At 45.0% G+C, this 21280-nt stretch overlaps 1 protein-coding gene across 3 annotated transcripts in view; it reads left to right on the top strand.

Moving 5' to 3' along the window:
- LOC142472239 (ectonucleoside triphosphate diphosphohydrolase 8-like) overlaps positions 1-21280 on the top strand; it is a 72105-nt gene that overhangs the window by 40949 nt on the left and 9876 nt on the right. For all 3 annotated transcript variants that reach the window (XM_075579158.1, XM_075579157.1, XM_075579159.1), the window contains exons 6-7: positions 15684-15843; positions 18472-18702. In XM_075579158.1, coding sequence (XP_075435273.1) covers positions 15684-15843; positions 18472-18702 — 391 coding nt within the window. The remainder of the gene's footprint in view (positions 1-15683; positions 15844-18471; positions 18703-21280) is intronic.

Here is a 21280-nt window from a genome sequence, read left to right as displayed (position 1 = left end):
TATATATATATATATATATATATATATATATATATAGAAAGAAAAAGAAACAGGCGCACACCTAGTGCATTACCATAATAAAATTGTATTAAAGGAACATAAAATCTGTAAAATGCCCACTCACAAAAGTACAGCAATCAATAGCATGTATGAGATAGGCTCTCATGTGCCAACAGCTCGATCATCAGCGTCCGGCTCAGGTTAGTGGCGTCGTCACGTGACCCTCCTTTGTGCAGAAAAAAACGGAAGCGGAACACCTCGCATTCAGTGTTCACCGAGAAAGGTCCCTCCAGGGAGCAGTGCTTTGAAGGTCCTTTGAATAGTAGTATACCAGCCGTGGAACACACACAAGAGCCAAAGTTTTACTGCAGACAGCAACAATGTTCGTGGGCAAATGGCGGCCGCAATCTTAGCCACGCCCTACGCGTTTCATCATCGATGATGACTTCTTCAGGGGATAGCCTCTAAACGTCAGTCCATGATATTTATAGGGAGGTGTTTACACATAATTAACCAATATATTAATAAATTAGTCATTTGATAGAACACACATGGTGACACCAATTGTGACAAATAGATGCATATATAGATGTTGTATTATGAGGACCCCATTGAGCACAAGGCCAAAAACCAAAAAGATGCAGACTGTTTGAGTGGGAGCCATAATTTCAGACATGGGGAAACCACACTTCCCAAGAAACCAGTAAAGAGGAAATGTGTCTTTAAAGCAGAAGCATTAGAATGAACAACAGGAATATTAGACACAGAGAGACACAAGATAGGAGAGCTGACCTTTTGAGACCTTAGCATCAGTCACAGAAATATCATAAATGCAAGGAAAAACAGACAGAGAAACCTGTAGTTATATCTGAAACTTTAGATATCAGGCGTAGGGATATCATATAAAACAAAAAACCTTCAGTTAAATATGAATCTTTAGACATCAGACCTAGGTATATCATATAGACAGAGAAAAACCTGCAGTTACATCTGAATCTTTAGAAATCAGGCATAGAAATATCATAGTGTCACGGGAGACTCCTGTGGCGGGTAGGATCTCGGTGGCCGGAACAGCACGAGCGTAGTAGGGGTCACAAGCAGAGGTCCGAGGCAGGCGGCAGGCAGCGAAGTCAGGTACAAGCAGGGGTCCGAGGCAGGCGGCAGGCAGCGAAGTTAGGTACAAGCAGAGGTCGGCAACGAGGAGACTGGAACAGGACAGGGACTAAGAACAGGGAGCAGGGACTGAGACCGGGGAGCAGGAATAACCAGGGACAAGCCAGATTACTAGCAAGGACCTTTACTGTGAGCAGACTACAATACAGGTACAGGTACAGGTACAGGTACAGGAAACAGGTCAGGATCAAAGACAGGCATGAGCATACTGTAGGAGTCTGACTAGCAAGCAAAGGCAAAAGCAACAGACAGGAAGCAAGCTATAAAGGACAGAGACAGAAGCAACAAGGAGACAGACAGACAGAGGAACCCAGAGCCAACAGAAGACAGCAGCACACCCAGTGGACAAGGAAGCTATGGCTAGGCAGGAGGTCTAGGCAATCCTGACATTACTCCCCCCTCTCAAGAGCGTTCTCCGGACGATCCTCCAGGCTCTTCCCGGAGGCCTTGATGAAATGGCGACTCAAGGTGACCCACCTCTGGTGGCTTGTCAGTGGGCAGAGGGTACTCCACAGGTACATTTGGTGCAGCAAGGAACCTCCAAATGGGTGCGTTCAACCCAAAAGCAGGGGCAGAGAAGCCAGTAGATCCTCCTGACAACCCTCCTGGTTTAGCAAGGTGTCCCTGATGGAAGGCCGACTCACGATGGCCTTCGGACAACACTCCAAGTTTTGCAGGAACATAGGGATCAGCAACAACTCCGGACAACCTTCCAGGCTCTTCAGGGAAATCTTGATGGAAGGCCAACTTCATGTGTACGTCAAGTGCTGATGGGAAATCTGTGAGAGGTGCATTTATCCTTATCGCAAGAGCGTTGGCATCAGCATCAAGAATATTAGGCATAGCAAGGAACTTCACCAGGGATCCGTCTAACGTCATAGCAGGGGCATCGGACACAGATACATCAGGCTCTTCACATGCGGCAGAGGGGACATATTCACTTTCCGTGGTCTCTTTTTGTGACCAATATATCTCTTTTAGTTTTGGAATCTGGAACTTCCCAATGGATACGTTCAACTCCATTGCAGAGGCATGGACATCAGGAATGTGGGCATCAATGACGGGTGCAGACTTTTCACATGTGTCAGTGGGAACATAGAATTCACGCTCCATGGTCTCCTTTTGTGACTGCCGTTTTGTGGTATCACCTAAAGTCTCATTAAGACCAGCTATTTGATTTTTCAGCTCTTGAAGCTGTCCTTCTGCATTTCTTTTCCCACTCAATGCAGTTGTCAGTTCGGCTTCTTTGGAGTTGAGTCGCGACTCCATATCTCCCAGCTGACTCAGAGTAAAGCTTAAATATGTTTCATCTTCTTCATTTCTGATCTGCAGCTGCCGGTTCTCCTTCCGGGCATTGTCCAGCTCCAGCTGCAGCCGGACCTTATCACGGGCTGTGTGGTCCAATAATTTGCAGGCATCGGCCATTTTGAACTCATAGCGCTGTGTCAGGCCAGCCACTTGACAGACGGAAACCTTCTCTCTCTCCTCCTTTTTGGCAAGCTGTGTCTTGAGCTCAGCGATCTGCGCCTGCAGCGCTGTGAGCTGCTGAGATGTGTGTTCAGCTGCTAGCTTTAGCTCTTCCTCCAGCGAGGCTCTGGTTATGCTCAGTGTGGCCTTCAGCTCCTCATGCTGTTCTTTGGGGACACACTGGGTACTCAAATAATCTTGCATCATACTTATTTTGTAGGCAGTCTGGAAACTTTCTTCCTGCAGAACTCGCTGCTTTTCTTCAGCATTTACCCATTTCTCTTTGGTGTCCTGCAGATGTGTACGCAGTTCTCGCAGCTGACTCTGCAGCATATTTTCTGCTTGTGTGCGCCGCTTTAGGGAGACACGTTCTTCTTGCAGCACTCTCTCTGCATTCTGCAGTGCTGTCTGCACGTCTAACTTTTCCTGGGCCAACTGTTTCTTCTCCTCTCCTAATTCATGGAGCTTCTTATCTCCTTCACTGACTTGGACATAGAGATTCTTGCACTCCTGGGTTACCATTTCAAAACTGCTATTTAACCCTTCGAAGATCTCTCTCAAAGAACGTAGTTCTGTGTTGAAGTGGCAATTCTTCTCCTCAGAGGCTTCCAGTTTTGCGCCAACTTGAGCCATGAAACTCTGGTACTGCGCATTATCAGCATAGGCCTTCTCCAGCTTACTTGACAGGATTACCCTGTCCCTCTCCAACTGCTCTCTTTCTTTCTCCTGGAGAACACACTTAGCAATTGCTGAAGATAGACAGCTTTGTAGTGCAGTCTTGGCCTCTTGCTCCTTATCTAAACGTTGATAAAGACAATCGATCGCTTTCTGTGCAGCTTGAAGCGTCTGAGTAGGGGCATCTTTCTTTTCTTCCACTATTCTTGGGATACGTCTGTGAGTTGCCTTAAGCTGCAGCATATCTCTTTCATCAAATGCAGACTCTGAGGTTAAATTTTCAGTCTTAATTTCTTCTGCAACTTCCACAGTAATGCCTCCCTTCTTCTTCTTCTTCCTTGCTTTGAGAAGTTCTGAAGAATCAGTATGGTGAAGAAAAAAAATGTGAACTAGCGCTAAAGTGTAATACACAGTGTGATATTAAAAAACTTATAATAAAGGATGGCTGCCCGGTGATACTGCCAGTACTAACAGAATAAACCAAAATAAAGAAAAACCTGGCGCCAAATAGTCAGTGGAATGTCCTGTACTCCTCAAGGGATCCGCACACTTGCTCGACAGACCATGCAAAGAAAAGAACACAAACAAACAAAAATCATAGCGCAACACTGTAGGGTAAGCAGTACTGCACTAATACACACAAACAGTTAAGAATCCTAGCGATTATTAAAATAATTATTTATTAAAAAGAACTATGCCAAGACCGACAATGGCAAATACAAGGAACCGCAGGTCATCCGGAGCACAAAAATTGGAGCCCTACTTACATACAGCAAGGTTTAAGCTCGCATGGTAGGAACAAGTCCTAGGTAGAGATGATCTCCCTGGCAGGTGATGCCTCTGCTCCACTGCGGCTCAGACACCAGTCAGTCCTTACGATGGTAACCGGAACAGCTCTGGCCGTGGGGGCTGGTGTGCGGGGTCCACAGCTCTGCACCGCGTGTAGACACACGCCTCACTTCCTCCTACGGAGCAACAGGAAGTCTCTGCGCGCCCGCGCGCGATAGTGCCCGTTGCCTTAAAGGAACAGCTGGCAGGCTGAAGGGAAAGTTGGGCTCCAAGGCCAAATGTCCTTAAACGTCCAAAGTCAGTCAAATAGTGGCTGTGCCACTAGCCCTACGCGTTTCGTAGATGTCACTCTACTTCCTCAGGGGCTGAAAACAATGATACTTGGTGACACATAGATATACCCTCTGTAGTTTAAAAAGCGCTCTGAGAGTCCTTCTATGGAAAAGAGATTTCTGTATAGCTGCTCTGACACCGGAATAAAAAGAGTTTTTATTCCGGTGTCAGAGCAGCTATACAGAAATCTCTTTTCCATAGAAGGACTCTCAGAGCGCTTCATAAATAATTATTTTAATAATCGCTAGGATTCTTAACTGTTTGTGTGTATTAGTGCAGTACTGCTTACCCTACAGTGTTGCGCTATGATTTTTGTTTGTTTGTGTTCTTTTCTTTGCATGGTCTGTCGAGCAAGTGTGCGGATCCCTTGAGGAGTACAGGACATTCCACTGACTATTTGGCGCCAGGTTTTTCTTTATTCTGAAGAATCAGTGGTACTGTGTTCACATTTACTGCTCAAGACTGTTTGAGTTGGAGCCATAATTAAACCACACTTCCCAAGAAACCAGTAAAGAGGAAATGTGTTTTTAAAACAGAAGCATTAGAATGAACAACAGGAATATTAGACACAGAGAGACACAAGATAGGAGAGCTGACCCTTTGAGACTTTAACATCAGTCACAGAGATTATAAATGCAAGGAAAAAACATAGACAGAGAAACCTGCAGTTATATCTGAATCTTTTAGGCATAAGGCGTAGGGATATCATACAGACAGAGAAAACCTGCAGTTACATCTAAATCCTTATGCATCAGGCGTAGGGATATCATATAGACAAAGAAAACCTGCCGTTACATCTAAATCTTGATGCATCAGGCGTAGGGATATCATATAGACAAAGAAAACCTGCAGTTACATCTAAATCTTTATGCGCCAGGCGTAGGGATATCATATAGACAAAGAAAACCTGCAGTTGAATCTGAAACTTTTGATATCAGGCATAGAAATATCATAGACAGCAGGAAACTAATCCAGAGTAAACTTGTAGTTAGATCTGAAACTTTTGACATAGGAATATCAGACAGAGAACCCTGCAGTCAAATCTGAAACCTTTGATATCAGGCGTAGGGATATCATATGTTGCAGAGAAACAAACTTTAGGGGAACTTGCAGGTAAACCTGAAACCTTAGAACCAATCATATGAAAAACTATAGATGCAAGAAAATCAAAGCATGCAGCAACAAAATAATGGGAGCACTTTTGTCTTTTGAAATGAAGACCCTGTGAACAGCAGTAAATCAAGGTAACCGTCCTAAATAGAAATGTGAGTCTGAAAATCTGCAGTGGCCCACCCACAATGCAGAGACAATTCTTGTCCAGGTAATGAAAGTCTGAAAATGGCAAAAACAGGTACTGCAGGGAGGGTTTTTTTTTTTTTTTTTTTTTTTAAGGGAATTCTTCTCAGGGAGAAAGTGGCACAAAAAACCCTGCAGAAACCTTTGCAAAAATAAACATCTCAAAGAAAGCTGCAATAGTCGGTAGCAACAGTTCTAGTCTCAGAAAAAATGTTTTTTCGTTATGAACGCAATAATTCTTGCAGAACACTTAGCAGCAACAAAAAAAAAACCTTTCAAAACCCCAACTTGGATTTCCAAAAAAGAAACGAAAGTACTTATCTTCAACCATGCGGATGTGGTCTGCTGCAGCAGGCAGGAAAGGGTGCAGGCAGAAGAAGAATCTGTTCCAGCGAGATCCAGAAGTGGCCTTTGCTTTCTGTCGCGGGAGACTCCTGTGGCGGGTAGGATCTCGGTGGCCGGAACAGCACGAGCGTAGTAGGGGTCACAAGCAGAGGTCCGAGGCAGGCGGCAGGCAGCGAAGTCAGGTACAAGCAGGGGTCCGAGGCAGGCGGCAGGCAGCGAAGTTAGGTACAAGCAGAGGTCGGCAACGAGGAGACTGGAACAGGACAGGCGGGGCAGGACAGGGACTAAGAACAGGGAGCAGGGACTGAGACCGGGGAGCAGGAATAACCAGGGACAAGCCAGATTACTAGCAAGGACCTTTACTGTGAGCAGACTACAATACAGGTACAGGTACAGGTACAGGTACAGGTACAGGAAACAGGTCAGGATCAAAGACAGGCATGAGCATCATGTAGGAGTCTGACTAGCAAGCAAAGGCAAAAGCAACAGACAGGAAGCAAGCTATAAAGGACAGAGACAGAAGCAACAAGGAGACAGACAGACAGAGGAACCCAGAGCCAACAGAAGACAGCAGCACACCCAGTGGACAAGGAAGCTATGGCTAGGCAGGAGGTCTAGGCAATCCTGACACATAGACAGCAGAAAACTTGCAGTTAGATCTGAAACTTTAGAATTAAGCATGGGAATAACAGACAGAGAAACAAACTACAGGGAAACCTGAAACCTTGGAACCAATCATAGGAAGAACTACAGATTGCAGGAAAATCACAGCATGCAGCAAATAATGGGAGCACTTTTGTCTTTTGAAATGGGGACCCTGTGAACAGCAGTGGTCCAACCAGGGAAAGCAATAAATCAAGGTAACCGTGTTAAATAGAAATGTGAGTCTGAAAAGCTGCAGTGGCCCACCCACAATGCAGAGACAATCTTTGTCCAGGTAATGAAAGTCTGAAAATGGAAAAACAGGTACTGCAGGGAAGGTTTTTTTTGTAAAAGGGAATTCTTCTCAGGGAGAAAGTGGCACAAAAAACCCTGCAGAAATCTTTGCAGCAACAAAACCTTCAGGATCACAACTGGGATTTCAAAATACAAAAAATAAGTACTTATCTTCCTCCAAGCGGATAGGGTCTGCTGAAGCAGGAAGGCAGAGAATCTGTTCCGGCGAGATCCAGAAGTGGCCTTTGTTTTCTGTCACGGGAGACTCCTGTGGCGGATAGGATCTCGGTGACCTGAACAGAAGGAGCGTAGTAGGGGTCACAATCAGAGGTCGAGGCAGGCAGCAGAAAGCGCAGTCAGGTAACATCTGAGGAGACTGGAACAGGAAAGGGGGGTAGGAACAGGGTAGGAACAGGTCTGGGAGCAGGGGCTGAGAACGGGAGCAGGGACTGAGAACGGGAGCAGGGACTGAACGGGAGCAGGGACTGACAACGGGGAGCAGGGACTGACAACGGGGAGCAGGGACTGAGACCGGGGAGAAGGGACTGAGACCAGGAAACAAACAGGGACAAGCCAGATTACCAGCAAGGACCTTTACTATGAACAGAATCAAATGCAGAACTGGTACAGGAACAGATCAGGATCAGAGACAGAAGCATGTGCATAGGAATCTGACTCAAAACAAAGGCAAGGGAAACAAACAGGAAGCAGAGCTATAAGACAGAGAGAGGAGCAACAAGAAGACAGACAGACAGACAGAGGAACCCAGAGGAAACAGAAGGCAGCAGCACACCCAGTGGACAAAGAAGAACTATGGCTAGGCAGGAGGTCTAGGAGACCCTGACACTGTTCTAATGTAGAGTTTCTTAACCAGGGTGTCTCAGACTAACATGAGGGACATATATGAGAATTTGATGTGGTATAAGACCTCTAGTGCCGGATTCGCATAATATATTATATAATGATCATCCACATAAACCCACAGCACTGGTTCCGGGGAGTTGTCATAATAATAATGCACAATATTCAAGTGGTATAAAGTCCTCAAGGGGACCAATAATCCCTGAAGGGGCAGAGCAAGGAGAAATATTCCAGTACTCCACCCCTCATTGGGATAATCCCTGGATCTCTATACAGCCACACAGATAATGCAATGTTGAATGAAGATTTCTACTCACGTCTGGAGTGTCCCCCTCTTGTGCTTGTCCTGGGGCGTGCTGGTCCAAAGCAATATCCCAAATAGTCCAGAGCAACATCCCAAAAGATGTAGCGCACCGCCAAAGAGAGTGGATCAAAAAAGTAGACCAAGAAAAACCGTCTGGCGACTCCAGGTATAGACTGAGGCGACTCCAGGTATAGACTGTGGCTGATAGCCTTTATGTGATTGATAAATGGAGCAATGGAACAAGCCTAATGGAGGTATGGGGTTAAAGCTGTGTGCAGTCCCGTTCCCAATATGTGGTGATCGGCTGCAGATGCACAGCTACACGGAGGGAGTGAATGAACTCACGATGACCCATCCCCTCTGCTCCTGGCTGAACGTTCCCCTCCAAGGCTGAATGACGTCCTTCCGTTGTGCGGCCACGATCCAGATGTAGACAAGAAGATAGAAGATCGATGCCAGCGCGGCTCCTGTGGATATCAGACCCATTAGGTAGGATAATAAAATAAATTTATTGAGCTACATAAAACTATGTAGCTCAATAAATTTATTTTATTATCCTATCTGGTGAGTCTGATATTCATAGGAGCCGCGCTGGCATCGATCTTCTATCTTCTTAAAATACTTGACCACCCAACAGGGAGATGGTCCTCACCAGAATCAGGGAAGTCCGTTTGATGGAACTCCTATCGGCTCGATTAAAACAACAACTAGACAAATTCAACAAAACCTGGGAAACTTGACCATACGATTAAACCCCCATATATTACTCAAACTCTGTTTTTAGAGCTCAGTGGACGTCGGGCCCTTGGCGGCCCTCTCTTATGCCGTTCCGTACACCCCCTCCCCTCCTCCCCCACCCCTCCATCCCTCAAATCCCTCTCCCCCTCTCTCGCTCCCCTCTTTCTTCCTTTCTCCCTTTTAACTATCCTCCCTCCACTTGAAAAGGAGAGACGGGGGCACATCCATAGGCACCCCCCCTGTGAATGGAGAGGAGAACTCGATACTCTTGGATCCTAACAGGTTGTGCGGAAGCTCTACTATTGTCAATTTGTTCAAAAAACATCCAATTACTTCTGTACTAGCTTGTTGTGATATGATATGCTGTACCCTAACCTCTGAAAAACCCAATAAAAAAATTAAAGGAAAAAAAAAAAGTTGGTTAAAAATAAATCTTTATTCGTCCATAAAAAACGGAACATGAGGGTCGCCCTGTGTAAAAAAATAAATGATGTGTGCTCTTAGTGTATCAACGTAAATGCTGCCATGTTTTATGAATTATTGCTGGTGCAAGATTACATTTAAAATAACAGAAAAACTGAATTTTACCATAACATTTACAAACCGTCACCACAATAACACTGTAATTGTAAGTGCGAAAGTATATTGCAATATATATTTCATGTATATTGGAGATAAATGTTGAAACACTGCTTTGATTAATACTGCCGTTTCCGAGCAATATTGTTCTATACCGATCAAAAAAAAAACGTTCTCACGGTTTCATTTAAAAGGTCCCCTTTTAGGGTCAACTTGATCAAATGCTATTTCATTCCCACACAAAACAAAAGGGAAGACGTATATTATAGAAATATGTACAAGTCTCCCTTATACAGCCCTGACAAATACTTTGCTTATACAGAGAACTGCTTCTCACATTCCACACATACCACCTTGATAGAAAACAATCTGATGATGACTAGAGTGATTTGTTCCTGTATTATCCTGGGTTACCACAGGAATCCACCTTGTTGTAGCAGCTATGTGTTTGCACAGACATTTCTCTGAAGCATGCAAAGGAGAACCAGAAAACCGAAATGACTACATATATCTTTATGATACAGTATAAAACACAGGTTACCACAAAAATTTGGTATCACAATGAGAATCATAAGACACTACATTCAAAACGATCCAATCGATCGGAGGACGCCCGTGACACCCACCAAGGATAGGGTACTAGCACCAATAAACTAAAAGAGAACCCCCCAGTTGGTATAGAGAAAAGGGGAGCACTAGGTAGCCTAGTTGGTATGTTACAGACCTAGTAACTCCAGGAGATCTCCTAGTAGCGTCCTCTTGGTGTCATGGGGCAGCAGCACGGAAGTCCGACGTTACGTCGTGTCACGGGAGACTCCTGTGGTGGGTAGGATCTCGTGGCCGGAACAGCAGGAAGCGAAGTATGGGTCACAAGCAGGGGTCCGAGGCAGGCGGCAGGTAGCGAAGTTAGGTAACAAGCAGAGGTCCGAGGCAGGCGGCAGGTAGCGAAGTCAGGTAACAAGCAGGGGTCCGAGGCAGGCGGCAGGTAGCGAAGTCAGGTAACAAGCAGAGGTCGGCAACGAGGAGACCGGAACAGGACAGGCGGGGCAGGACAGGTTTGCTGGCAGGGACTGAGAACAGGAACAAACAGGGACAAGCCAGATTACCAGCAAGGGCTTTTACTGTGAACAGACATCTATAATACAGGTACAGGTACAGAAACAAATCAGGAATCAGAAGCATGTGCATAAGGAGTCTGACATCAAGCAAAGGCAAAAACAACAGACAGGAAGCAAGCTATAAGGACAGAGACGGGCAACAAGAAGACAGACAGACAGAGGAACCCAGAGCCAACAGAAGGCAGCAGCACACCCAGTGGACAAGGAAGCTATGGCTAGGCAGGAGGTCTAGGCGACCCTGACATTACTCCCCCCTCTCAAGAGCGTTCTCCGGACGATCCTCCAGGCTATTCCCGGAGGCCTTGATGAAAAGTGGACTCAAGGTGACCCACCTCTGGTGGTTTGTCAGCGGGCAGAGAGTACTCCACAGGTACAAACTGAAAAAGTCCATCAGAAAGCCGACAGAGGAATTCAATTCTCTCTCGGAACAGTTGAATGTCAGGATGCATCAACCCAAACGCCAGAGAATCTGTGAGCAGTAAGCTTGACTTTACAGAGTAGGTCACAGGCTCAGCAGGGACGCATCAGATTTTCGTAGATAAGCGGAAGAACGTGCGCTTGTCTTCACAGCAGGAGCAGAGGAGCCAGTAGATCCTCCTGACAACCCTCCAGGTTTAGCAAGGTGTCCCTGATGGAAGGCCGACTCACGATGGCCTTCGGACAACACTCCATGTTTTGCAGGAACATAGGGATCAGCAACAACTCCGGACAACCCTCCAGGCTCTTCAGGGAAATCTTGATGGAAGGCCAACTTAATGTGTACGTCAAGTGCTGATGTGAAATCTGTGAGAGGTGCATTTATCCTCATCACAAGAGCATTGGCATCAGCATCAAGAATATTAGGCATAGCAGGGGCATCGGGAACAGATACATCAGGCTCTTCACATGCGGCAGAGGGGACATATTCACTTTCCGTGGTCTCTTTTTGTGACTGCCGTTTCGTGGTATCACCTAAATTCTCATTAAGACCATCTATTTGATTTTTCAGCTCTTGAAGCTGTCCTTCTGCACTTCTTTTCCCACTCAATGCAGTTGTCAGTTCGGCTTCTTTGGAGTTGAGTCGCGACTCCATATCTCCCAGCTGACTCAGAGTAAAGCTTAAATATGTTTCATCTTCTTCATTTCTGATCTGCAGCTGCCGGTACTCCTCCCGGGCATTGTCCAGCTCCAGCTGCAGCCGGACCTTATCACGGGCTGTGTGGTCCAATAATTTGCAGGCATCGGCCATTTTGACCTCATAGCGCTGTGTCAGGCCAGCCACTTGACAGACGGACACCTTCTCTCCTCCTTTTTGGCAAGCTGTGTCTTGAGCTCAGCGATCTGCGCCTGCAGCGCTGTGAGCTGCTGAGATGTGTGTTCAGCTGCTAGGTTTAGCTATTCCTTCAGCGAGGCTCTAGTTATGCTCAGTGTGGCCTTCAGCTCCTCATGCTGATCTTTGGGGACACACTGGGTACTCAAATAATCTTGCAGCATTCTTATTTTGTAGGCAGTCTGGAAACTTTCTTCCTGCAGAACTCGCTGCTTTTCTTCAGCATTCACCCATTTCTCCTTGGTGTCCTGCAGATATGTACGCAGTTCTCGCAGCTGACTCTGCAGCATATTTTCTGCTTGTGTGCGCCGCTCCAGGGAGACACGTTCTTCTTGCAGCATTCTCTCTGCATTCTGCAGTGCTGTCTGCACGTCTAACTTTTCCTGGGCCAACTGTTTCTTCTCCTCTCCTAATTCATGGAGTTTCTTATCTCCTTCACTGACTTGGACATAGAGATTCTTGCACTCTTGGGTTACAGTTTCAAAACTGATATTTAACCCTTCGAAGATTTCTCTCATAGAACGTATCTCTGTTGTCAAGTAGCATCTCTCCTCCCGATCGACTTCCATCTCTTTTTTGAAGTAGCAAATATCCTCATGGGAGACTTTAAGCTCTGTATTAAGCCTGTCAATTTCCTTCATAGAGATTTCCAGGAATTCGTTACTTTTAGAAGCGTGGCGCCGATTCTCAGCATCCTCAGCATATGCCTTCTCCAGCTCACCTGACATGACATCCAGGTCACTCTCCAACTGGTGCTTTTCTTTTTCCTGCAGAACACACTTAGCAATTGCTGAGGAAAGACAGCTCTGTAGTGCAGCGTTGGCTTCTTGCTCCTTATCTAAACGTCCATAAAGACAATCAATTGCTTTCTGTGCAGCTTGAAGCATCTGAGTAGAAGTATCTTTCTTCTCTTCCACTATTCTTGGGATACGTCTGTGAGTTGCCTTAAGCTGCAGCATATTTCTTTCATCAAATGCAGACTCTGAGGTTAAATTTTCATTCTTAATTCCTTCTGCAACTTCCACAGTAATGCCTCCCTTCTTTTTCTTCTTCCTTGCTTTGAGAAGTTCTGAAGAATCAGTGGTACTGTGTTCACATTTACTGCTCAAGACTGTTTGAGTTGGAGCCATAATTAAACCACACTTCCCAAGAAACCAGTAAAGAGGAAATGTGTTTTTAAAACAGAAGCATTAGAAAGAACAACAGGAATATTAGACACAGAGAGACACAAGATAGGAGAGCTGACCCTTTGAGACTTTAGCATCAGTCACAGAGATTTATAAATGCAAGGTAAAAACATAGACAGAGAAACCTGTAGTTATATCTGAATCTTTAGGCATCAGGTGTAGGGATATCATATAGACAGAGAGAACCTGCAGTTACATCTGAATCTTTAGGCATCAGGCGTAGGGATATCATACAGACAGAGAGAACCTGCAGTTACAGCTAAATATTTAGGCAGGAAACTAATACAGAGAAAACTTGTAGTTAGATCTGAAACTTTTGACATCGGACATAGGAATATCAGACAGAGAACCCTGCAGTCAAATCTGAAACCTTTGATATCAGGCGTAGGGATATCATATGTTGCAGAGAAACAAACTTTAGGGGAACTTGCAGGTAAACCTGAAACCTTACAACCAATCATATGAAAAACTATAGATGCAAGAAAATATCACAGTATGCAGTAACAAAATAATAGAAGCACTCTTGTCTTTTGAATTGGGAACCCTGTGAACAGCAGTGGTCCAACCAGTGAATAGACAGAACCTTGCAGTTAAATCTGAAACTTTAGACATCAGACATAGGAATATCAGACAGAGAACCTTGCAGTCAAATCTGAAACCTTTGATATCAGGCGTAGGGATATCATATGTTGCAGAGAAACAAACTTTAGGGGAACTTGCAGGTAAACCTGAAACCTTAGAACAATCATATGATAAACTACAGATTGCAGGAAAAATCACAGTATGCAGTAACAAAATAATAGAAGCACTCTTGTCTTTTGAAATGGGAACCCTGTGAACAGCAGTGGTCCAACCAGTGATGCAGAGACAAGCCTTATCCAGGAAATGAAAAGTCAGAGTCTAAATAGGTGGCAACAGGTACTGCAAGGGTTAACCCAGGCACTGCAATAGTCTCTGCAGCAACAGTTCTAGTCTCAGAAAAAATGTTTTTGTTATGAACGCAATAATTCTTGCAGAACACTTAGCAGCAACAACAAAAAAACCTTTCAAAATCCCAACTTGGATTTCCAAAAAAGAAACGAAAGTACTTATCTTCAACCATGCGGATGTGGTCTGCTGCAGCAGACAGGAAAGGGTGCAGGCAGAAGAAGAATCTGTTCCAGCGAGATCCAGAAGTGGCCTTTGCTTTCTGTCACGGGAGACTCCTGTGGCGGGTAGGATCTCGGTGGCCGGAACAGCAGGAAGCAAAGTAGGGGTCACAAGCAGGGGTCTGAGGCAGGCGGCAGGTAGCGAAGTCAGGTAACAAGCAGGGGTCCGAGGCAGGCGGCAGGTAGCGAAGTCAGGTAACAAGCAGAGGTCGGCAACGAGGAGACTGGAACAGGACAGGTCTGGGGGCAGGGACTGAGAACAGGAACAAACAGGGACAAGCCAGATTACCAGCAAGGGCTTTTACTGTGAACAGACTTCTATAATACAGGTACAGGTACAGAAACAAATCAGGAATCAGAAGCATGTGCATAAGGAGTCTGACATCAAGCAAAGGCAAAAACAACAGACAGGAAGCAAGCTATAAGGACAGAGACAGGGGCAACAAGAAGACAGACAGACAGACAGAGGAACCCAGAGCCAACAGAAGGCAGCAGCACACCCAGTGGACAAGGAAGCTATGGCTAGGCAGGAGGTCTAGGTGACCCTGACATTACTCCCCCCTCTCAAGTCTGCGGTGAGCTGCAGGGGGAAGGGTGGGGGAGGGGGCACGGCCATGACGTCACCCGGCAGGTTCGCTTTCATTGGCTGAACCACCGGGGGGGGGGGGGCGGCGTGGCCACCGCGCTCGTCGCCAGTACTGAAGACAATTTGACTGTCTTCAGGAAAAACTGGGCATGCAATGCGCAAGTGCTTTTTTTTCCATCTGAGTACTGTTTGCACCTCAAAAAATGATTGAGATAATTGCTCATGGGCAAAAACAGGGTCATTGTATTGTATCATCCATCACTAAAGTGGTTCAAAAAGACGTGGAGAAAAAAAGGAGAAGAACAGCGCTAACTAGTGAATTTAAAAAAAAGCTGTGAAAACCCAAATCATCACAAAGTAAAATTAGTGATAGGCGGCTGCCAAAGTTGTAAGACTGGCTACCTGTGTCAGATATAGCGATGTGCAAAAAAAAAGAAGAGAAATAGAAATAAATTCGGCGCCTGATAATAAAGTCTCGGTATGGTGTAACTCGTGCAGTGAAATGTGATATATATACAACCGTTTAAAGACAAATGTCCTGGCCACTCCATACGGAAGTAAATGCAGACGTGTTCTCAGCACATGAAACAAGAGAAAATAACAAAACATAGCATGGTACTGTGTGACGGGGGCTATAATCATAGTCTTGTGACCACATCATCTCTCACAGTGTTAACTACAAAAGTGTTCCTGGTTTCAGACACCTGTATGATAAAAATGGAACACAAGAAATAAAAGCCTTGTTTCTCTAGTGGTTCTTGTGGGGTTATCTATGCAATTCTTCAATATATGTATTATACTGCGCACTGCACACTTTATCTTTCCCCTTTTTCTTTTAGGCTGGAGGATGCTGAAGTTGCTGACAAGGTGTTAATTGAAGTGTCGAAGACCATTGGACATTACATTATGGATTTTAGAGGTGCTAGAATCATCACCGGAGCAGAAGAGGGCTCCTATGGTTGGATAACCATAAACTACCTTATGGAGTCCTTCATGAAAGTATGTAGTGACTATTATGATAAAGAAGGGATGTTTTTAATAATTATTATGGCTAAAATAATGTATTATATTTTTGGATGCTATACATTATTAACTCGGTGAGCACACAGCTGAGTTCCTCATGGATGTAGCTATGGATGAGATGCAGTAACCTCATAAGTATCTTCTTCGGTTGTACTGTATATCTTTTGTTATTTGTTAACTTTCCAGGTTGCAGAGACATGTGTGGCACAAACCTACAGTATACCCTTCTCTTAGCATGACATGAGGATCATTCCTCAAAATTACATCTCACCCCTTTGATAAGCAATTGAGGACATACTATATTGTACATCTGTCTCTGTAACGCTCGGTTTGCTCACAAGCCAGAAGAGACCCCGGGACTAGGGTGGAAAGGAGTAATACCACACACCTAGCAGTAAACGAGGGCACGGCTGGAGTGTGGAAGTAGCGTAGGTGGTCCGGGTAACAAAAATAGAATGGGTTACCGTACTTGCCAGCTCCAGCGTAGAAAGGTAAAGTCCGTAAGCCAATGGTCGTGGGATGGAGAGAGCGCTATGTACATTAATGGCGCTAGATAAATAAAGACATACAATACAATATATGTATGTCTTTATTTATCTAGCGCCATTAATGTACGTAGCGCTTCACAGTAGTAATACAGGGGGGTAATCAAATAAATAACAGATAATATAAATAACAAGTTATGGGAATAAGTGTTTCAGATATAAAAGTAACATTAAGGAAGAGGAGTCTGGTAGTTGGTAGTTAGGGAGAACGTATAGAGACAGTAGGAGGGCATTCTGGTAAGTGCATCTGCAGGGGGCAAAGCTTTATGTATCATGTGTCTAATATTATCCACAGTGCTATTCATATGCTTCTTTAAGCAAGTGTGTCTTAAGGTGGGTCTTAAAGGTGGATAGAGAGGGTCCTAGTCGGGTATTGAGGGGAAGGGCATTCCAGAGGTGTGGGGCAGTCAGTGAAAAAGGTTTACGGCAGGAGAGCGCTTTAGATACAAAGGGGGTAGAAAGAAGACATCCTTGAGAAGAATGCAAGAGTCGGGATGGTGGATAGCGAGAAATTAGGGCTGAGATGTAAGCAGGGGCAGAAGAGTGTAAAGCTTTAAAAGTGAGGAGGAGAATTGAGTGTGAGATGCAGGATTTGATCGGAAGCCAGGAGAGGGATTTCATGAGGAGAGATGCTGAGAGACCTAGGAAAGAGTAGAGTGATTCTGGAAGCAGCATTTAGGATAGATTGTAAGGGAGACAGGTGAGAGGCAGGAAGGCCGGACAGCAGGAGGTTACAGTAATCAAGACGGGAGAGAATGAGGGCCCGAGTCAGAGTTTTTGCAGTCGAGCAACAGAGGAACGGGCGTATCTTTGTGATATTGCGGAGGAAAAAGTGACAGGTTTTAGAAACGTTCTGAATGTGAGAGGAGAATGTGAGAGAGGAGTCAAGTGTGATCCCTAAGCAACGTGCTTGGGCTACCGGGTGAATGATCGTACTTACAACAGTAATGTGGAAGGAGGTAGTAGGGCCAGGTTTGGGAGGAAGTATGAGGAGCTCTGTTTTTGCCATGTTGAATTTAAGTCGGTGGAGGGCCATCCAGGATGATATAGCAGAGAGACATTCAGAAACATTGGTCTGTACAGCAGGTGTAAGGAATGGGGTTGGAATGTAAATGTGTGTGTCGTCAGCATGGAGAAAAGTGAGATGGGAAAGTATCCCCTAGAGTAGTGGCACACACCTCAAAAAAACTTGGAGGCTATATAATTAAACTCTCTACCACAAGAAATTACACTTCCTTCTGGTGTGCAGTTCCCAGTACTACCTAACTGGGCATTAAAGTAATTCAATGGCTAGTGGTGGAGGGGTGATTATACCCACCCACTTTAGGTTTAGGTTGAGATACACAGACCTTTTCAACCTAGACAGTTGGTCAATTACCTAAGACTTTGCAGACTTAGAATTATGGGAGATATGCAATTTCCATGAGAAACCCACAATCAATAGGGTCTCGAGGAATTCAGGGAATCCATTCTCTGTTCCCTCAGTAGGACAACTGTGATTCCAATTGACACACACAAATGTAATTTCTTGTGGTCCAAGTGTTTTTGTTATACAGTATCACCAGTCATCCTTGTTCAATTACACTCCGATTTTTACCATTATATGTTCACGTGTTTGTTTTGTTTGTCCAGTATCCCTTACACTTTATTTTTTAATTACGTTAATAAAACCGAGTTTTCATTTTTTGAGGTGTGTGCCACTACTCCAGGGGATACTTTCCCGTCTCACTTTTCCATATCTCGCCTTCCGCAGTGAGCACCACCCTGTGCTCTAGTGTTCAGGGATCTTTTAATTATTCAGACACCCTCCTTGTCCTTTGTTAGAAGCGAGGTTTCACTCTTTGCCCTCTGCAGCAGCTGTATACCATTCGTCAGCATAGAGGTGATATTTAAACCCAAGAGATGTTATTAGGCCACCTAGAGAGAGAGTGTACAGAGAAAAGAGAAGAGGTCCCAGGACAGAATCCTGAGGCAGATATCAGAGTTTTTTGTTACTTAATGGAGTGCCGCATATACACTGAGACAATTTCAGCAATTACCTGCCATTTTTCCTTTGCAGTTTTCTATTAGTGGTCAGTGGATGCGGCCAATCTCCAACAAAATATATGGTGCCTTGGACCTCGGAGGAGCTTCCACTCAGATCAGCTTCATCCCTAAGGGGACTATTGAGGACCCCAAAGAATCGGCCACTTTCAAACTATACGGGTTCCCGTACACCATCTACACGCACAGTTTCCTGTGTTACGGGCAGGACCAGGTGCTGGAACAGATGCTGGTCAAGGCAATTGCGGTAAGCAAGTGTGTTATCCCATTGAATCAAGCCAAGGAGTAATTGGAAGGGGAAGTTGGAGAGACGTTGGCCTGTAACAAAATTATTAGTGTGCTATTCACTCCTGTCCGTACTGAGAAATATTTATATTTTATCCAGCGGGAGAGAAAAGTTGCCGCCTTGGGCGGTGTTTGTTCAGCTATTAAAGTTTCGAAAACCCAAAGCAAAAACACAGCAATATTACTGTTAGTGTTACCCCATACAAGTTCCGATGAAGAATCCTGAGCAGTGGAAAGGCCATCTTCACCCATCATTATCACATTTACACGACCATAAGAATAGCCGTTAGCAAAAGGTAGGATTTCAGAAATCAGGATAATAACACGTGATCGGTGTTGAAAGTAGAAGCTTCCTATACAATGCACATGGCTGTCGCAGCAATACAATACTGCAGGAGCATTGATTGGCATTGTAGACAGATGCAAGTTATTTGATGATACCCTGTCTCAGACAGGTCTGCAACCCTGCCATTCCCCATTATCTCTTAGCATACAGAGCTTCCACTGCAGCCAGAGATTCTGGGAAATCATATGTAAATGAGCACACCGTGCCACGTTTGGCTTCTTGTCTATTTTAACATGGGCTCCTATAAGCACATGCCTACCGCATTACACAGCTTTTCAGCACAGCCCGAGTTAAAGAAGCGCAGAGCCGGTAATCCTACTTTTTCATGTGCATGTGAGCTATAACACCCTGTGAGTGCTCATTTGCATGTCATTACCCAGAATCCCTGGCTGCAGTGGAAGCATTGCATGCTATGAAATAATGGGGAAGGGCAGGGCTGTGGAACTGTCTTGAGACGTGCGAGTGTGCCCACAATGAGGTATTTTTATTTGCTGTATTTATTATGCTTAACACAGCATAAAAAGCCCATTTTCATTAAGATATGCCACTCCATAAAACACCTTTCACCATCGTTAAATATGGCCCCTTTACGCCAATGACGGATTTCCCATCAGGGGAGTAGGCTATAGCGGCGATTTTTGGGGGCGCCAATTTTGGAAGGGAGAAAAGGTGTGTGAGAGAGCCTTATCTTTTCCCGGAGCAAACCCCCTCCTGTAACGTCGCTTCATCATGGCGACCCGACGTCAAATGATGCAGCGATGTGACATGGCGCCCCCACAATATCACGTGGCAACGCCGCATTGTCACTCTGCAACGCCACGTGGCAAAGCGTTGACATGACAACGCGGCATCCCATGACGTCACGGCAACGCGTTTTCATGATGTCGCAACGTCACATGCTGCTGCTATGTCATGAGGGTCACTGCGCTAGGGCGGAGGGCGGCACAAACGTAAGTCCGTCGCTGCTTACAGCCTGTTCAAGTGAATGGGCTGTCAGGTGTATTCCAGCAGAGAATGTGTCTTAAGACGTAACACGTCTTAATAAATATGGCCTATAATTTCTTGCATGACATTTTATGCAACATAGAAAAATTACAGTTCCTTTGACCAGTGTTTAATTTAATAAAAAGTTACGGCCTAGTACGCAGTATACTGTGAAGCTGTCTTCTCTTGCTCACTCCATTGTGGAGCTGAAATCTTCTCGAGCGAGTAGAAAATGGGTTTCAAGCATATGGAATAGGGCAGGGGCAGCCAACTCCAGTACTCAAGGACCACCAACAGGTCAGGGTTTCAGGATACCCCTGCTTCAGCACAAGTGGCTGTCACGGTAATTTATGACAAGGTTATAATATACACACCAAAAATATCTCTGGGTTGAATTGAACACGACTTAGATATGATAAATTAAAGTTGATTCCTTAAAGAAGGTGAACGCACAAGATATACAAATAACAGGCAAAATACAGACACTTACTTAGGAATGGAATGGGGATGATGAAGTAATTAGGAACCAGGATTAGCAATTCATCAGGCATCAAATAGTTGGTAAACTTGAAGTCACGAAAACACGAACACTGAGGATAGGCTGGACACTGGTTTATATGCAATTTCCAGTCTATACCTTATTATGGAGTGTAGGCCATTGGAGAACAATTACCTGCACCCAATCTCTCCTTGCCACCTCACCTGAGGGGCACCTTAACACCCGCCCACTGGGTGGATATTATTCTAATCAGGAGGCTTAATTTCTCAGTCCCCCTCCCACAAGCCTGGCGTCTCCAAGTCTAGCTTGGTCAGGATACCCTTTGTCCAAGGTGTGAAGTAGAACACTTAATCTTAAGTACCCATGTCCTGCATGCGGTTGTGCTTGCATGCACAAGCAGGGTGGGGGAGTCTTTGATCAGGAGTTTTTTGATCGACCATTTGTCTGCCATCCTGATCATTAACATAGCAGATGTGCTCTGAGTTTTCATACCAGACCCAAAATACAATTAATAGTTTAATACCTTCACATATTAAAATAATCCGTTCTGCTGGGCCCAGTGGGCTGATACTTGCAAATCCCTCATGCCGGAGGGGATTCTCCATAGTGGCCAAGGTTCAGCTCTCTGCGACCCCCAGAACCGGAGATACACAAATGCAGTTTAAAACACTTTTAAATACAGGATTCTTCGTTTTAAAAATGAATCTCTGC

Source organism: Ascaphus truei, chromosome 21, assembly GCF_040206685.1.
Source record: "Ascaphus truei isolate aAscTru1 chromosome 21, aAscTru1.hap1, whole genome shotgun sequence".
NCBI classification, from domain to species: domain Eukaryota; kingdom Metazoa; phylum Chordata; class Amphibia; order Anura; family Ascaphidae; genus Ascaphus; species Ascaphus truei.
The sequence above is the reverse complement of the archived record's forward strand: the minus strand, read 5'-3'. Positions and strand labels throughout refer to the sequence as shown.